The 19,837-nt window shown below is 34.8% G+C and overlaps 1 protein-coding gene across 1 annotated transcript; it reads left to right on the top strand.

Moving 5' to 3' along the window:
• Positions 1-8,229: 8,229 nt before the first annotated feature.
• Positions 8,230-19,580, top strand: LOC136026125 (protein suex-1-like). Its single transcript, XM_065702415.1, has 3 exons — positions 8,230-8,364; positions 14,738-14,848; positions 19,431-19,580. The coding sequence occupies exons 1-3, from the start codon at positions 8,313-8,315 to the stop codon at positions 19,529-19,531; spliced, it is 264 nt and encodes an 87-aa protein (XP_065558487.1). The 5' UTR covers positions 8,230-8,312; the 3' UTR covers positions 19,532-19,580.
• The last annotated feature ends 257 nt before the right edge of the window (positions 19,581-19,837 follow it).

Raw genomic sequence — 19,837 nt, 5'->3', positions numbered from 1 at the left:
CCCCCCCTAATGTGCAAATATACAGTCCAAATTACATATATCCTATCTATTTCCCAAGCATCTCAGTTGTTGCAACCCCCGCACCTGTAGATCCAAAAACTCGAGTGTGTAGTGGCTAATAGATAAGTTCCATTACAATGTGTTTACTGAATAAGGTCCAATAACTATGTTTTTGGCGATGACATGGGCCTCCACAGTCTCTTGGAAATGAGCTGTAAGTTAGATAATTATGGTCCGACAATTACATTCGGACCATATTACATTCGATTTTCATCCGCTGCAGTTCATTTGCTAGAGCGTTAGACCTTCAGAATGTCATCAGGGTGTCAAGGGTTCAATCCTTAACCAGGTACTTTTTTCAATCATGACTTTGTGCCTTAGATACGATTATTTTTCTGATTATTCACTTTTTTTGCAAATGTGGCAAACTTATTTTTTAGACTTGTCAAGCATTTTCATTTAGAAAGGAATGGAGGTCATCCACTTTCATTGTTTGCAGCTACATTCTTATTAAATTACTAAATCCACACCCCAGCCCCTTGTCTCTTAAAGCCGACAAGTGTAGGCCTATGGTTCTGGAACTACTCAAAGTTGTATATTCAATGAAGAATACTTATTATTACTAGATTTTCTTATTCGCATTATTTATCTATTTTACTATTTAATAGACAGGATAAAACAACTTATAATGTATATAGAGAAATCATAATACTAAAAACCTATTTGTATTTTTTATGTGATATTTTTTAGTTTCCAGGCTACTTTTCAACTTTTTCTTGTTTATTCTTATTCTTAACCAGTATGTCCAGTATATTCTTTGTGTTTATAACGGGGGAGAAGAATGTTTAGTGAAATAAGTGAGAGTATACCATTTTATGTAGCATGCACTTTTTGGGATTATTTGAAAAACGATCAGAAATTAAATTTTAAAAAACTAAGTTTTTCAACTGAAAGCAGGGAGTGACGCTAAATTTTAAAAAACAGAGTTTTTCAACTGAAAGTAGGGAGTGACGTTAAAACTTAAAATGAACAGAAGTTCTTCCGTATATAAAGGTCATTGCTATGTTTCTTCACCATAAAATTTAAATTAGAACAGGCAAATATCATTTTAGAAAAAGAAAACTTAGAACGAACAAAAATACTTTACAGTCTGTCTAACTCATTAAAAAAAGCTAGTACAAATAAAACAACTAATTATATTTCATAATGTTTTTAAGAATATAGTTAACTAGCACCTTACTGAAAACATAAAACAATATATGAGTTTTGTAACTGCATCTGCCCCGTTTTTTGGGTTGACATCATTTCTAATTCTTCTATTTTCTGAATTAATGTCTTCTTTTGTTAATTTTAAGGTTTTTTTTGCTAATAGTCCTTTATAATCAACTCTAGTCAATTTATTGTCAGGTGATTGATAATTTTTAGTTAATATATTATTATTCTCACTTAAGTACTGATTTGTAAAAATTTGTTGGTTAACAATTTCAGCCTTGAAATTGTTTAAAATAATTTTCACATTTCGTAAATTCATAGCATCTTTCTCTGATTTTGGATGACTTAGATTAGTTAATCATTTCAATTGTAAATCAATATTACCATCATCATCCAGTAATCTGCTTTCATTACTAGTATACTTTCGATATTTACTTCATATGCTTCCAAACTTGTACATTCAGTATACTCAAATTTATTAAGTGAATATTCAAGGTCATTCTGTAATTTAGGGATCCATCATTTGTTTTCAAATCAATTAGTGCAAATCCATGATTCTTGGCTGCCTCGTTAAAGTAGTTGATAGATTTTTTTTTTTTAAGTCAGATATATGGTTCTGTCGAATTCTATCAATTTCATTTGGATTGCAACACTTGAAAAGTGCAAAATAGCTATAGTTTAATCGTACAATTTTAGATGAATCAAAATAGCTCTGAGAAATATAAATTATTGATGTATTTCGTTTTTTACCTCTCGCGAATAAATCTTCAATTTTTTTTAATACAAAATAGTCAAAGATAACTAAATCTACATCAATAATATCACTTTTATCATTAGTCGCAAAAAAAGATCCGTGTCATTTTTTTCTTCTAAGACATTCATGTTAATCATTATATCTTTATATTTATCTCCTTCAAGATCTTTAGCATACAGATAAATTTTTGAAAGTATAGGTAATCATAAATCAAGTTTAAGAGTAAATTAGTTTCACCACATCCAGAGTTACCACACATCAATAGTCGAAACGGCCATTGAGGTACTAGCAAATGTTTTTTTTTTTAAGATATTTATTTTTTCCAGATTCATATACTTTAGTAGTTGCTTTTCCATCCATTTACTTGGTAAAAATTTTTGCTAAGTAAAATTCAACTATGAAGTGAAGCTTATAGCTGAACTTCATGAATTATAGCTTATAGCTTCAAGTGATTAAATCCCTAGAGTACCGTGTTTACTTTATTTTTTGAAACCTTTCTTTTAGTGTCATTGGGGTCTAGAGCTTTTTTATTTTGTTTTTTAAAAAACATTCTATGTTTGTTTGCTTTTAAAGTATACTGAGTTTCTGATAAGCTTTTCACTTTTCCAATAATACATCTTTATAATTCTGTAATGATGTTTAATCTTTAACGATATTCGTTTTAATACCTTTCAATTTTTCTTTACTTTGGTTCCATCGTCATTCTCATTTAAAGAAGCATATACTTTTGATCTTAAACCTACAAAATCGGACATTACTGTTCCAGATAATTCGTCCTTCACCATATATCACTTTTTTATTGAATGCAGGGAAGTTATAATGGTTATGTTTCATATAATCTAAATTACTGAAATTTTCTTTGAGGTCAGCTTTAATTTCTTCATGAAGTTCTCAGTTCGAATATCACAAATAAAGCTATCTGTATCCATATAACATAAGCGAATGTTTTCACTATATTCTGATTTTATGTGCTCATAATGAAATTCATACATCAGTAACTTAGATAACTCTAATGCTGCAAGTCCACATAAAAAGATTTATCTATATTTATTTTTGACTTGGCCATTCTGGCTACCGAGAAATTCTCATTAAGATTATTTCCGATCTAAAGTTATGTATTTTTTCTTTGTCCATCACTAGCGATTATTCCAATACTAGCTCTCTTTCTGACAATTTCCATGGATTTTCCAAAACAAACATTATTTATGAGTTAAAAAATCTTTCTCTAAATCATTTGTTTCCTTTTGTCGTAATCAGAAGAACAACATACTTGGAATCCATGAGCAAATGGCTTTGGCTCTGCTACTTTACTTATCTTTTTACCTTTCTTTTGATTAAATTCTTCAGTATACGATTCAAAAATCAGCATTAGGGTACTTTCATTTGTTTACCTATATTTTCAAGTTCTATTTTAGATCTTGTTTTTGGCATAACGATGTCAGGATCTTCACAATCATCCTTTTTAGAATGTTTTTGAAACTTTTGCTCTTCTGTGAAATCTCTTCTACAGTAGGTACAAAGATAAATTTTGATGTAGGTTTAGAAATTTCAGTTCTAAATAATCTAATTAAATTTTTAATTGAAAAATAATGATTATCAAAATAGAGTAAATTAATAACACGTTTAGTTGTTTTTCCATTGATCTTAGTTTTAGGAATATGAGGTCTAACAGCTTTATTTTCACTTATTTCAAATAGACAAATTTAAATATTATATTTGTTTTCAAATTTACAAACATCTTAGCTATCCATTGGAAAATTAGTAATCCCTTTAAAGTTGAATTCATTTTCATGTTTTTTATGGTTTGATAGTTTGTCTACATGGTTTTTAGTTGGATGAAGATTAGCGAGTATTGACCAAAGAAAGCCTTTATTATCAGTATTTTTTATATTAATTTAATCATTTAAACAGACCGAGAACTTGCGACCAAGCGAACGTACCTGATATCCCTTTTATGTATCTAGACATCAATACAGATCCTCCGAGTGCTGAGGAGATCATGCATGCAGCAAAGAAGTTAAAAAATGGACGAGCCCCGGGTATTGATGACATTTCAGCAGAAATGCTGAAGTACTCAATTAGTACCTGCATATCCATTTGGCTTTCTCTTTTCACCAAAATATAGACCTTAGTGACGGTCCCGAGAGATTGGAGCAGAGGCATTATAGTCAAACTCTTCAAAAAGGGAGACTTGATGAACTGCCATAACTGGAGAGGCATCAATCTTCTCCCTGTCTCATCCACACTATTAGCCTGCGTCATTTTACAGCGTCTGCGGAAAGCACTAGACGCAACTCAAGAGCAGCATGGTTTCAGAACTGGGAGATCCTGTTCTAATCTAATATTTGTACTGAGAATGCTTGTCGAAGAATCAAAAGAATGGAACAAGAAGCTCTGCCTCCTATTCATTGACTTTGAAAAGGCATTTGACTCAGTTGACAGAGATTGCTTGTGGAGAGTTTTGAAATACTACGGAATTCCCGAGAAAATAGTAGATATGATTATAGCGCATTATGAAGAATCGGAATGTTGCGTAAAGACCGAAAACGGTACAACCAGATTTTTCAAGATCATGTCTGGTGTTCGTCAAGGATGTGTACTGTCCCCCATGCTCTTTATAATTATAATGGATTATGCCCTGAGATTCGCATCGGGCTACGGGGTAAAAATAAGCAACAAGCAACTGTTTGATCTGGACTTAGCGGACGACGTTGTCCTTCTCGAAGAGTCTAAAGAACGGTTGCAGCAGCTGCTTGACACTATTACCGAGAATGCAGAGAATGTTGTTCTAAAGATAAACATTGACAAATCGAAGAGCATTGCCATTACAACCTCGCCACTTGTTCTCCATTGCAAAAACAAAGATCTAGAACAAATCCAGGAGTTCAAGTACCTGGGTAGCTGGATTGATTGTGATAGAGAGATCTCGACCGAGATTAAACGTAGAATTGGACAAGCAGGGGCCTTCAATAGATTGAAGCCTATTTGGAGAAGTAATAAATATTCAATGCGACTGAAGCTTCGACTCTTCAACAGCAATGTATTCTCAATTCTCCTTTACGCAAGTGAATGTTGGAAAATAAACACCCAGCTTGAAAAAAGGATACTTGCATTTGAATATATGAGCCTCAGAAGAATGTTGAATACAAGTTGGCAACAAGAAATTACAAATGCAGAAATATGCAGAAAAACAGGTCAACCTCCAGTCATTGAGTTGCTGAAAAGAAGGCGGTGGACATACCTGGGACACGTTCTTCGTATGGAAGAGAGCCGCCTTCCTCGAACAACCTATGAATGGAAGCCAGACGGTAGAAGAAAGAGAGGCCACCCCAAAAATACATTGAGACGAACACATGACCGAGATCTGAGGACGGCTGGCACCTCACTAATACCTGAATGGGAAGAAGTCATCGCTGCAGCACCAATGCGAGACGAATGGAGAGGCTTTGTCGACGCCCTATGCGCCACCAATGGCTCTGGAGGAACTAAGGTCTAAGGTAAGGTTTTTAATAAAGCAAAACTGCACTAAAAACAGTCCCTATCCACTTAGCATATGACGAAAATTACATAAGTTACGAACCTCATTTAACTATATATTAGAAACCATATCAAAACTTCTTTTTTGGACACATTGTAACTTCAAGCTCACTTCAAGTCTCGATAATAAGTTGGACCGGTTTTCTTTCTTTCTATCGACACACAAGGCAAAAATGCTAATGCTCACCAAATGGTCACGTCCACCCCAACAGAACATTAAGATACGGCTTTTACGACACGAGGCTCCTGAAGTACTACGGCAATATTCTTGGCAATCAAATGTTTTTTTTCGGAAACTGTTATCTCAATGGCAAGACTAGATAGTTGAAAGACAAAACGCGTGAGATTGGTAACTACAATTTACTCCAGGTGCAAAATGGCTGATCCATGAAGGGATATAAAGGATTGCAAGCTCCAATAGCACACCGGGGTAGGTCTCCAGTAGTATTTGCTTGGGGGTAACGAGGGGTCAGAAACACCAATAGTACACTTGGGGATAGGGCTCTGACAGGACTATTACCCCTATGCTACTCAGAGTTGCGTTCCATTCTTATTTATATGGATCATTTTGATGGGCTATATCTTAAGGAGCGCAGGAAAGCCAATGGGAAAGCACGGAATCAAATGGGGAAGTAAAGTCCAGGAAAGTAAAACTTTCCTGTACCTACATTATGCTGAAGATTTAAGCATCTGCGATGAAAGTGTTGACAAAATGAAATGAACTCCTAGAGGTTCTGCGGGTTCAGGGTGCAAGAATAGATTTGAAAACTAATGATAAGGAGACTAAGTCGCTACGGCGACTTTATAATAAGTGAAGATGAATAGGTGACGCAGGGTAACGAAAAGATCGATCAAGTTGACAGTTTCATTTCCCTATGTAGCGTTATTGGTAAAGACAGAGGGTGCATTGAAGATGTTGAAAGTAGAATAGCCAAGGATCAGGGTGTTATTTCTCAGCTGAAAAAAGTTTGGAAAAATATGAAGATAAGCTTGCGCACCAAGATTAGAATATCGGAAACTACAGTGAGGACAGTGGTCATTTATGGTTCTGAAGCATGGGTGTTCCGAAAAACGGAGTAAGATTTGTAAGATATTTTCCAGAGAAATACTCACAGATTGTTTTGGCTACCTGACTTCTGACCGTATCTCAAACAGTAGGCTGCGCGAAAAGAGTTGTTCATTCCCGCTTTTGTTGTGCTATAATGAGAGAAAAGTTGAGATGGTTAGGGCACGCTCTGCGGATGAAGGATGACAGATTTCTAAAGATTGTCCTTTTTGACCAACCATCTAAGGCTAAACAAAAAGAAGGAAGTCCTTAGTTTGGGTGGGAGGATATTGTCAGGAAAGATTTAAAAGGAACGGTAATTTCCTGAGAGGATGTAAAGAAGGAGGCTTTGAATAGAATGAGATGAAGGAGGAGCGTTCGTAGCTTTGTTGGCCTCGGGCTGCTTGGTGCTGCGGTGAGTTGTTAGCAGTATTAGTTTTAACTAATACTCAGGGTCGCTTTAAATATGAGGAGGGCTACCATCCCCCCTCACCAAGCTTCACTATTCAAAACGAAGTTAGCGTTTTCCAGAACAGTGCCTCGAAAAATAAACCCCATTTTGTATGCTTGCTTTTCGTACAGCCTTCTGTTTGAAAAACGGTCAGTCAGTCGGGTACCCAAAACAATCTGTAGGCACTTTCTCTGGAAAACATCCATCAAGTCTTCGCCCGTTTCTTGGAGCATAATTGCTTCAGAACCATAATTGACTACTGGCCTCACTGTAGCTTCCAATTCTGTAATCTTGGTTCGCAGGCTCATCCTTCTATTCTTCCAAACGTTTTTCAAATATGAAAAAACACCCTGGGCCTTGGCTAATCTACTTTTATCATCTTTTCTGCACGCACCGTCTTAATAATACTACCTAGGGAAGTGAGATCATTCATTTGATCGAATTTTTCATTAACCAACATCTCTTTCTCATCTTCGCTAGTGTTTGCTTAACTTTGGGATTGCTTAATTGATCAGCCGCTTTGAAGATCAATTGAACATTCCATTCGACAGAACAGGACAATTGAATTTTGAAAGCGATCCTTGCAAGATATCAAACTAATGATACTACTATTTTAGACTGTACTTTTAGCAAAGTAAACCTGCTTTTCCTTCGTAGAGTTCAGTCGCACCAATTCAAAAATTGACGAGGGAACACAACCGAAAGGAAGTTTTTGGAGAAAAATAGAATATTTTGCTGATAGTTTAGTATTTTGCTAGGATTGCTTCCAAAATTCAACTGTTTTAGCAATTATTGAAGAGGTGGAAAATGTAAGAAAGAGCCGTTAGGCATGGCATAATATACTGCAGGTATTGCGCTAAATTTGAAACAAATAAAATGATCAGGACTTGGGTTCATTTTATGAATCTTCCGAATGTTCCTTTTATAATTTGTGGATTGATTGAAATTCGCAAAGAAGGACAAGAAAGAAGGCTAATATCTGAATAGAGTCATTTTGTAGAATTTTTTTTTTCACAAATAATTACTTCAGTGCCCCATTTTCACAAGCAGTTGGGTTGCCTGGCCCCTTTTATTACCCCCCACGTTCATTACTGTTTAAGACACAACGTTGTTCTTTACATCACCTCAGATTTTTTGAAGAGAAAAAACCGATTGCGGAAATTACTACGACCAAAATTCCCAAAACCTAAGGGTTTTTATATTGCGTAAACTTAGAACAAGATTTCAAAACTTGTTCAAAAATTACGCATTGTACAGCTTAATAAACACAGTCAGAGGATTTCTTGCAGGCAGTAAGTCGTAAAACGTCAACTATGAAACATTTATTGATCTTGTCCTTTTTCTTTGTTGGATTGATCTTACCAGGTAAGATAATCTGTTCTCAAATGTGTATTTGGTTATCACTTTCTTATGCTTAGTATTTATTGACAAATATCTGTAGAGTTTAATAAACATTGATTAAATTTGTCTCAGCAGTATTTAAAAGAATTTTTTACTTTGAACAACCCAGTCTTTTAGTTGCCAAATCAAGCAAATCTTCTTCTTATATTTTTTAGCTTTTTAACTTCGAAAGTTTTAATTGGCTACTAGCTTTGTGAGTAAACATTTATACTAAAACAAGCAGAAAATCATTAAGGGTCACCATTGCAAATTTATCCACATTTTCTATCGTGCATACACCCTTTAGAACCTCAAAACTTTAAGGCTATGTTATTTAACCCACTTGTGAAAGTAAAACACAAGTAATTACAATCACGATGTATTTATCGCATTCTAACAAGCTTTCAGTAAAGCAAAATTTAGACGGTCAACGTAAAAAGCAGGAATCTAATGGAGTGGTAGTCCGCACGCAGTTGCGTGTCGGGAACGAATTGAGCGTTAGAACTAAAACACACAACCGCATGATGCTATCCCTTTTCAAACTATTCCAACTGGTATATTTACATTACGTTTTCAGATAGCTTACACATAATTATTATTGCTTAATTTTTGTAGTGTGACATTGTGGCCCAGTATGAGCTATAATTATGCTCTGCGGCAAAAAATGATGAAAAGACTAGTTGATTAAAGGGTGATATTTTTGCTTCCTAAAGAGGGTAGTAAAATAGAATATTTCCGCTTGATTGAGTCTCCACTCTAATTTTAGGAGTTTTTGCCCGACACAATAATTCAGAAAAAGTTGCGAGATGGTAAAGGCATAAGATGGGGCTAGCCACCATTTGTAGCTATATTGCTTAATCTGAATATTTTTCTCCAAATTTAGATTGCTTGGAGGTTAAATCCTCAACCCTACATAAGTTTGAAGACCCTAACACGTAAAGTTGAAATGTTAACACACAGAAAATCTTAGTTTACTGAAGTGAGATACCTGAGAATATTAATTCCTGTTCTAGCCTTTTCACTGTTGTTTAAGAAATAAAAGCATAAGGATTGCCAAATTCTCGAATTATCCAAATCATGACATGAAGTTTTTTTTCCAAGGAGTACTTATTATTTTTTTAAGAAATACACTTGTTTCTTGAATTCACTCAAATCAGTTTCATTCAGTATTCTGAATAGAGAAAAATAAATAGTGATCATGAACAGTCTTAGCAGGCACTTGCACTGGGATTATTTATATATACATAATAACTTTGTTGACAAAATACAGTAGAGTTATGTAAAGCTGTAAAGCTCGTACATCTTATTATTTAAGAACTTTATTTTCATATAAACAATAATGAAAAAAAAACATTCTCATTTGCCTGACTAGACTGAAACAATTTGTTTGACTGAGCCCTCTCCTTATTTTCATGATTAATGGCCCAATGTAACCAACACTGAAAAAATGCTCAACAAAAACAAACTGAAACATACAAATTGTTTGTGGTTAATAAATACACATAAACTGTTTTTAAAATCTAAAACCATAACTCCAGTGGTTCGAAGGGAGTTCATAGCCCGGGCCTCCACAAGAGTTCTTTCGCCACGACAAGTATTTTCTCTAGGTCTCTTTAAAAGCACTTGCAACTTGCTTTGCAACTGTTCAACAAATTTTAAGAGGGGAGGGTTCAACACCAAGGGTTTAATTTTATGAAATTGTGGGGGGGGGGATTGGAGCCAATTTTCGCAAGTCAAGTGAAAAATGAAAAGTGAGCGACATAATACCGCAGAGGCAAGGGTATATTAAAGAAAACTGATTGGCTTCTGTCGATGTGTGAATTATGTAGGCCTATTTTAGCATTGACAAGATTTTAGAAGGCGCTAAATTTCTTCTGTGATGGGAGCAAACTGGGGTTTTGGGAGCACTTGCCCCCCTGTCCCATAGCAAATAACGCCCTTGTTCAAGACAAGAACAGTTCTGTTTGATTCAGCGGACTCAGTTGCATTGCCACTATTTTGAAGAAAAAACAAAAACAATCAGTGTCCTGATCTTTGGCTTTAAAACCAGTAGTTTTATATCTACAAAAATTACGCAATAATTTCAGCCGGTTATGTTCACTACCGGGGAGTTCATTGGTTTGAGGAGTTTGTCCAGCTGGATAAAATCCAAAAAAGTAGTCAATGAAGCACAAGAGAAAAAAGACGAGACAAAAAAGACGAGCCGATCTAAGATTTTATATACGCTAGTACGCAAGGATTCATTCTTGTTCTAGCCTTTTCACTGTCATTTGACAAATTAAATAGTCAAATTCTCGAACTAAAAATTATGACCTGAAGATTTGTTTTACGGAAAACCTAACTTTCTTTTTAGGGGTATACTTCTTTCCTGAATGGAGCAAAATTTTATTATATTAACTAATTCCGCTTATGCTTATTAGATGTATTAAATATATAAGGTTTTTTTTTTTCATTTGTGAGCTGTTGAATAACTAGTTTAAGGATGAAAAACCAATACCGTTTATTTATAACTATTCTAAATGTTTCGGATAATTATTCAAATGCTAATCATCTCACTAATTATTATCATCCTGACCGTTATAATTATCATCCGATTATTCTAATTCCATTGAACCAGGGTTTCCTCAAGATTTTACGAAATCCCCGATGTTTCTTGAAATCATAAACATCGAAAACAAGAAGAACAACAGGGAATTCTTTTTGTAAGACAGTGGAAATCTAATTTAAATTAATATTTCGGCCCTATGTCCAAGGGTCTTCCTCAGCAAAATACAAATACATAAAAGAAGAAAACTTACAACAACATACGACCAATAAAACTAAAATGAATTTTTTTTTAATTTTCACAGCACATCACAGCAGAACAAAACTTTATCAGGGACATACTTTATGTAAATGAGTATCCAATTTTATTTATTAATAATACAATTAACCGTACAATGAAAAGACACTCCCACAAAGTCTATTGAAGTTTACCTTGTGAGAATCCTGATAAGCCCTCAAATATAACTTACCTCCCATACATCCCAAAAATCACTAAGAATCTTTAAAAAGTCTGCACATAAAATAATCTGTGTGTAGTATTTATCAATAATTTCAAATCGTAAATTTCCTAAAGTCTTATAAAGATAAAACCACAGTTACTCGCCAAAGAGGGGTTCTATCAAATACCATGTGACTCTGACAAATATTATGTAGTTACCACTCACCAGAATTTAGAGAAACGCCGAGAACAGCATAAAGATGTTATTACCAAGGCTCTAATTTCTAATATTGCTTCTGTTTCTTTTGATTCTACTTTACGCAACCATGTATTTGAGAACCGTAGCAACAAAATACCTCTGAAGAATCCAACCTTATTAGCCACGACCTAGGCATAAAGCAGATAGTTCGAGAAGTAATTGAAATCAGACTTCAGATTAATAATAATATTTGCTTAAATAGGGAGTCGGGTAAATATTCACTAAGCGCTCTATGCACAAATTTAATTAAAAACGACCTTACAAAATATTTTAAATAACCAGTAAATTTAACACAAAACCAGTCACAAATAGACCTTTGATGTTAGTTGCCAAAAAAGCGAGATTAGGACTACAAACTTGTTTTAAATTAGTCTTCTTTCATGTCAATGAGTTGCCTCGTTTCATCTCACTTTGCTTATCAGTCCTGGTTGAACTTTGCTGAAGTAAGGATGCTGGGACTGTTTTGAAAAATTCTCATTTCAGTGTTATTGGTCGTATGTTATTGTAAGTTTTTTTTTCTTTTATATATTTATGTTTTACTGAGGACGACCCTTGGATATAGGACCAAAACATTCATTCAGATTAGATATCCACTGTCTTACAAAAGAATTCCCTATTGTTCTTCTTGTTTTTGACGTTTGTGATGGAAAGGCAGTGTGGTCATCGTCGTTATTCACGTTTCCTGAAATGTTTTATGTCTGCATTATACTTTTTCTGCTTAAGTATTTTTTCGAGTTGGTGATGTCCCGAACCGGAAATGAATTCCTGCGCACGTAAAAAATACGAAAGAAGCTATGCAAGAACGCAGTATCAGCTGGGAACACAACTTTGTTAGGACTTTGTCCAAGTAGGAAATATTGACTCGAAAGTATATTTTTCTTTAAACAGCATGATATACATCAGCTATATTTGAATAAGGAGTAATGTGCCTTCATGCATTATTGATTTATTTTTATTTTTCCGCTGGATACCACGTATGAAAAGACGGTCGTAAGAACTACCGTCGGGGCTCAAGCGATTGGAACTTAAAAGTTTTAACGCCCATTATAAGATTCAAACTTGATTATAAGATTCACCCACGTCGTGAATTTTTCGCTACCCCCTCCGTTTAAACCCCCCCCCCCCCCCAAAAAAAAAAAATCTAATGAAATTCTGAGATGGCTCTTTAGTTCAAAATTGTTTAACAGCGGAATAATTATCGGTACTTAAATATGATACGAGAAACGCTCGAGAAGTGAAGTTTGGTTAATGCTAATGAAATATATCTAAGTAAAATAAAAATTTGGTCGTATAGGAACAAACTTGGGCTATGTATTTGAACATTAGAGGGCGGGGGTAAATCATAGCATATATTAAATACTAAACCTAAACAAGCCTATTTTAATCTACCCTAACCTAACCAAAATACCAACTAAATGTTTAATTAAAATATGACTATCCAAACGTAGCTAACCTAACCTAACCAAAATATCAACTAAATATTTAATTAAAATATAGCAATAATTGGTCAGACAATATATTCTATCACTATGCATTGCAAGCTAACCGGGATAAAAAACCAGGTAATGTCTCGAGTGTTTTTCGTATAATACTTAAGTACCCAAATATTCTTTGGGAATAACTTAACCCCAACACACTCATGGAACAAACGTAATAAGTAAAGAATATTATCAATTGTGTACAGATAGCTTTTACAGTCAGAAAAAGGGCGCAGGTTCGATGTGTTCCGTTGGCTTGAAACTTTAAGGGGTCGTCGTAAGAGGCACACAAAATTTACAAAATGAAATTTTGTGCCATATCGGGATTTGAAATGGGCCATAACGACAATAGGGTTCAGATAAGCCATAATTTTTTTTGTTATTGGCTAAAAGTGTAAATCCCTACTTTCTTTGGTCAACAGGGAACGAATTAACAAGAAAAACTAGAAAATAAAATTTAAGTTTTCCAAAAAGGGGCTATAAAACTATTTTTCTCCGAATGGATTGAAACACTTACGCCCTTGAGCTTGCAGGCAAAGAGAACCCTTATGCACGTAAAATTAAGGTTGGGGCACGGGCAAACGAAAAACTGTGACCATTTTATTCTTTAGACTTATCAATCGTTTTTCGAATTAATTATGGTTCAATTCGTTCACAATTTACAAAAATGATTTAAAAAAATGGGTTTACCTAGAAATTGGACCGTAAAAAGGGTCATTGAACTTTTACTCCAGGTTCAGTTTAAATTCATTAGCTTCTTGCTAAACGGACCATAGTTTTTAATAGAATCTTCGTTTGGAGGCAGGGGGCCCCCTCAAAACTATGGCCCAAACAAGGAAGGGAGTTTCTTCCTTCTCCATCATATACACAACACCTCTCGTAGAAATATACACTGAACCAGAACCGTCAACCGTTAGCCTATGAAAAGAAGACCTTTGTTTCAGTGAATCTCACAATAATTCATAAGGACAAACTTTGGCAATATATACTATTTCTTAAAATGACAGAAACAACCTAGTGTAACAAGTGAAAGCCCAGAAGGGCAAAAAAGTTTCAATTCAAAAGTTGAAAAAAAAAAATCACAGCATGGACCCAATCCTTTTGCCTTCCAGTGTGTAAACACGATTTCATACGAGGAGGATAGTTGGAGCCAGAGAGTGAGTGGGGCTAGGCACAAAAATTGAGGGAAGAGGCACAAAAATCTTGCCTGATTGTCTCATTGCCTGGTTATCATCTTAAGCTCCTGGGTCCCCAGTGCACATGCACATATTGAACAACTATTTTCCTTTGCTGACAATAAGACACCAAAAAGGGTAAATTTTTCGGAAGCAGGAGGGCAGGGAAAGATGAAAAAATCTCCAGGGCACAGGTGTGAAAGGATTAAGTACAAGACTTTGTTTCCTTCAAAGAGGAAACTTTCCCTTAAATGTTCAGCTCTGAAAGAAAAGAGGTAAATATTGCTCATGATGTAATTTGTCACAAAGGCTCATTCCTGGCTCTCAAAAAGTCCTACCAAACATTAGTAGAATATGAGCATATTCGCCTATTATGGTACTTCATTCTCTGTTGTCCAGTGCAATTATCTACGTATTTTGTTCCTTTCGCTTTTTAATTTATTGTTTTCCATTTCAATTCAAGCTTTTTCGGTACCCCTTCCTGACGACGATGCGATAATTTTTGGGGAAACTCAGCCGGCAGAAGCTAAGACCAACACCGAAGAAGGAGAAAATAGATTTCTATTTTGGGGATGTAAGTTGAATTTTCTATCTTATAAGAAATTTAATAACTTTCATTTAATTAAAATATAAAAAATCCCAGGAGGCCAGATCAAGTCAGTGCAGAACGGCATGAGCAAGGACGTCGAACCACTAGGTGGTTTCCAGAAATATGACCATGTGTTGGATAAATCGTGGCAGCAACTCTTTGGACCTAAGATACAGGAAATATCACTTTGGCAGAACCTGGTCCAACAGCTTCCTGGTGCCACATTGAGGTGAATAGCCTGTGCCTCGTCTTAGGAACAAGACGAATTTGTGATCGAAGAATTCGGCATGACGAACTCTAAGTAAGGAACGATTCGCCCCAATGATAACACAATTTCTAAAAATGGAATTTTGATAACGGTTAATAAATTAGAAGATTTTGCTTTTTGTGCTTATTCCAAATGTATAAAAATATTAAGTTTAATGTTACTCATCAACAGCTATAAGCCTGAGAAAATTTGCCAGATTTTTGAAAAAGTGGAAAAACACCCCCAAAATTATCTGATCTTTAAAAACGATTACTCTGTTTGATTCAGCATATCAGAAAACTGTATTATAGAGGTTTAAGTTCCTATCTACGAAAATATGAAAAATTGCATTTCTTGACAGAGAGAAGATCACACATGGGTTTGTTTGTTTTATTTTTTTTTCTCCCAAGGGTAATCGTGTCAAACCACTGGCCCTAGGAAATATTAAGAGGGCTCACAGTAAATCAAAAGTTCTAGTGCCATTTTAAGTGACTAAAGTGATTGTGCCACACAAAAGTGATGGTTTCTACCATTTTGTGGTACCATACTACTACCCCAAAGGGGACCAACTTGCCATTGATTACAATTCTAAGATAGCCATCCAATCTAAAAGCAATAATAAACCATATATGGAGCCTTCCAGTTGTAGAGGAAGTATTACAACTTAAGAGCAGGAACTCGGAGGCTTATGGCAATTGTAACCAACATTATATTTCTTTTTAGGTCTGAAGATGTTTTGAAAAAGGTTAGAAATAAAAATTAAAAAAACGAGGTTTTCAACTTGAAGTAAGGAGCAGCATTTAAGCTTGAAAAAAAAAGAAATTATGAGGATGGTCCCCTCGTATTGTAATAAAAACCTTTTTTTATAGCACTATAAAACTTTAGCGTATGGAGCGAGAGATTGAGAAGTCGGCAAACCCTTTATAAACAGAATAAATTTTGTTTGTTTTAAGCTTTGATTTTGCTCCTTCCTTCCAATTAAAAAAAAAGTTATTTTTAATTTAATACAAACAGAACCAAGGGCACACAGTGTGCTTTGGGCGTGCCTATCTTTTTTCGTTCTTCTTCCCCCGTCTCTGCTCCTGAATTAAATATAATTAGCTCCAAATCTACCTTTCGTTTTACGTATTGTTAATCTAGCTCTGGCTCGGCCTCCTTCAGTTCTGTACTTCTAATTTAACAAAGGCATCTAATTCTTAGCACCTTAATTCAAATTGTTGCAAAGTTCATAAGAAATTTTTGAAGAATTTGTCAAACAAATGCCATCTATAAAAATTCAAAAGACAATGTTACACTGAAGTAGCTATAGGAGAATGAAAACAACTGAATGTGTATTGTTGATTTCGCGAAACTTCCATCTTCTGTGAGAACTGAGCTATGTAGTAATTCCTCAGAGTTATTAAGTAATGTAATCTACTTGTTGTAAAAAGGTAAAATAGTCTATGATTGGTGGGCTAAAAATAACCTGCCCACCAGAAACAAGTTTAGTATGTTGTGTCTAGCCAATGTGAAACCACACTTACACTCACTTTTCTGGATTTTCTAGCGTGTAATAAGTTATATAGTCCTTAACACACCGAGAAGAGTCCTCGGAGGAAGCCAGAGACTGATTTTTGGTGAATATGCCGTGATTAAGACAACCAGTTTAATCTTGATTTCCATATTTCTTCTAGATGAGGTATATATATCATAATAATTATGCTATTATACAGAAATAAGCAAAAAAAGGCTCACAGTACTTATTTTATTTGGAATGCATCTCGGAACACCCAGAAAACAAATTTTAAATAATCTTATAGGACAAATAGTTGAGAAATAACAAACAACCGGGGGATCCGTCAGTTTAAAGATAATGGTTTTAAACTAACTGTGGTTTACACTTTGGCTTAATCGTTAAATGAAAAACTGTGTTTTTTTTTATTTCCGGTTTAACAGGATACGTCCCTAAGCAAAATTATTCAAAACTTACGAAATTAGTGAACAGTTGTTGCAACTTGGTTCTGATTATCCAAAAGGCATTTAGTCACTAAACATAAAATTAAGTGGAAAGGAGAGACTTGAATAAAAAAAAGACTTTAAGTCCCACTCTACAAAAGGTTACGATGAAAAAAACAAAATACATATATATATATATATATATGTACAACATTCTTCGCTGTCCCATTGTCTGTGCATATAAATAGATTGTCAGGTTTACCGACTCTTGAACATGCAATATTTAATTGTGTATGGGAAAAACAATCCGTATTCAGATCTATACCGCATTTTTCTAATGATTGCCCTTGAGCTTTGTTGATGGTGATTGCTAATCGAATATTCCCTGTGTCCCCGTTGTCATTTATATATCCCCCCTTCTCCTTCCCCGGCGTCCCCGTTGTAGTTGTCTTCCTGTGTCCAGGTCGTCATTTATATTCTCTGTGTCCCGGTCGTCATTTGTGTCCCGGTGTCCCGGTCTGTAATATCGTAAGCTCCTCAAAATCACGACGTCTAATTGGTTTTATTTAAAGATTAAAAAATTGTGACAAAAGCTGTTATATTTCTAGACCGGGAAGTATGCAGGAAAGAGAGTCCCACCCACTTTAATTCTATATTTTCTTGAATTTTTTGACACTTTTTTTTCAAATTTTCAAATATATTTTTCGTTAGTCCCCCTGCCCATCAAAAAGATTATTTTAATCATTAGCCCTCCTCCGAAAACATTTCCGCGCAGATGCTTCCTTGTAGGAGTGACAAAAAAGAAGTAAATTAACTTGAAGTTAATTATCAAGTAAACGATTGATGTTTTCAAGACTAATCAGTGAAACAATTTCAAGTTAACAGTCTTAGTTTTTGAAAGTTGTGAGATTTTTTTGGCAAAAACAATACATGCATTTGACATTGTGGGGGTAAGGCCGAAGTGGAATACTTCCCTTTTAAGGAGTGAAGTGGAGAAGAAAAATCAATAAAAAATGAAGAAGAATAAAAACATTAAAACAGTCAGCAATTTAATCAATGAAAATAAAGACTGACTTAGTTTTTCTTAGTTTTTGTGTTGATTCACATTCCTCTTTGTCCGTCAAACACCAAATGTACACTGAACTTAACACTAATTGGTCTTAAACTAAACCATACTGCACCGTAAATCGTATAACCACACTGCACCGTAGACCGTACTGCATATGAAAGGGAAATTAGAGAAGTTCGCAAATAAAAGTTCGAAATTGGTGAAAAGTTCGCTGATAAATAATCGCTAATAAAGTTATTAGCTTTTTCATAAAAGGGAAACTGCAAATTGTCTCGCATTGACGGAATAATTCTTCGTTTTCTAGTTCGTAGCTTAAACCAAGTAATTTTAATGATTTAGACATGGACTTTAGAAAATGACAATAATCTTGGTCGACGCTAAGGGTATATACTTTTTTTACACATTAAATTCTTAACGATCCTTTTAGGATGATGCCTTATATGTGTAGTACATAAATTAATCACGTGAAAAGTAAAACCTACGCTACATTTGAACATACTGAGGTCCAAAATCAAAAGATTCCATTATCATTTTCTATTTTTATGTATCCAGCATTTGAATAGTTTTTTTTCCGAAAATTTAGGTTTCGAGAGAAGGACATATAATAGCCATGTTGCCATTGATTAACAGATGATCGATGACCCATGAAACAAAGTTAGACGCATTCATTAAAGACGCATTTTGGTGATTTTGAGGTAAAATCTCTAAGATTCACCGAAGTATACAAAATTGTTAAGCATTAACTCAAGATTACATAGTGTAACATTTCGAATACAAGGATATCATACCATCAATTCAATGCACAGTGAAACATGCACGAACTAATTTCATTGTTCGAATTTCCAAACATTCGAGTTTCCCTGTAATCTTGACCTGATGAGGATTAATTTCTTGCCAATTTTTGATTTAATTTTAAAATATATACTTTTTTGTATTGTTTTACTTTCAGTCTTATCACCTCTGTTACTTCATAATTATTTAAGGCTTGTTTTTTTCTGATTGTTGTTCAATAATTACAAACTCAGCTTGAAATCGGTTGTTCGTGACGACAATGGTTCGGGTCCTGGTGTCGCCTGTTATTTGGTCTGAAATGGGGGTCAGTGGTGTGAGTCTGTAAGCTTAGCTAGAGTTGACTGAGTTCTGAATGGGTACCTGGAGAAATCTGGAAAAGGTAAACAGGAAGGGTGTTCGAAAGCAAAGGATAGCTGGAACTTTCTTCTTCAGTTACCCGGTTGTTTTCAAACTTGTGACTGAACAAGTATTTACCAATCATATAAAACGTTCAATATGTATAAAGTTTTTTTTTCATTTTACAGTGAAGCAACGGCTACTTGGAGGATTATTTGGAGGCTACGGCGGCTATGGAGGCTATGGAGGCGGTTTTTACCCACCTTACTACGGCGGATTCTATGGATAACTCTTGTACATATATATTTTTTTAAATAAAATGTCCCTATTGTAAAAAATTAAGGTTGTTGGTTTTATGTATTTGATTCTAGAATCAATAAATTTCAGGAATGTACGCAGAGGAGCGCTCAAGACCGAGCCACACTAAAACCCAGAATTGTTCCGAATTTGCACATACTTCTTACTGAAACTATCAAATCAATTTGTTTATTGCTCCTCCCCCCAAAAAAACCCTCATATTTGCCTCATACCCCCCCCCCTCAAAAAAGCCTTTTACAGGGTTGAATATAAACAATGATTAAAAAAAGCTGTGCTA

This window comes from Artemia franciscana, chromosome 4 (assembly GCF_032884065.1).
Source record: "Artemia franciscana chromosome 4, ASM3288406v1, whole genome shotgun sequence".
NCBI classification, from domain to species: Eukaryota; Metazoa; Arthropoda; class Branchiopoda; order Anostraca; family Artemiidae; genus Artemia; species Artemia franciscana.
The sequence above is the reverse complement of the archived record's forward strand: the minus strand, read 5'-3'. Positions and strand labels throughout refer to the sequence as shown.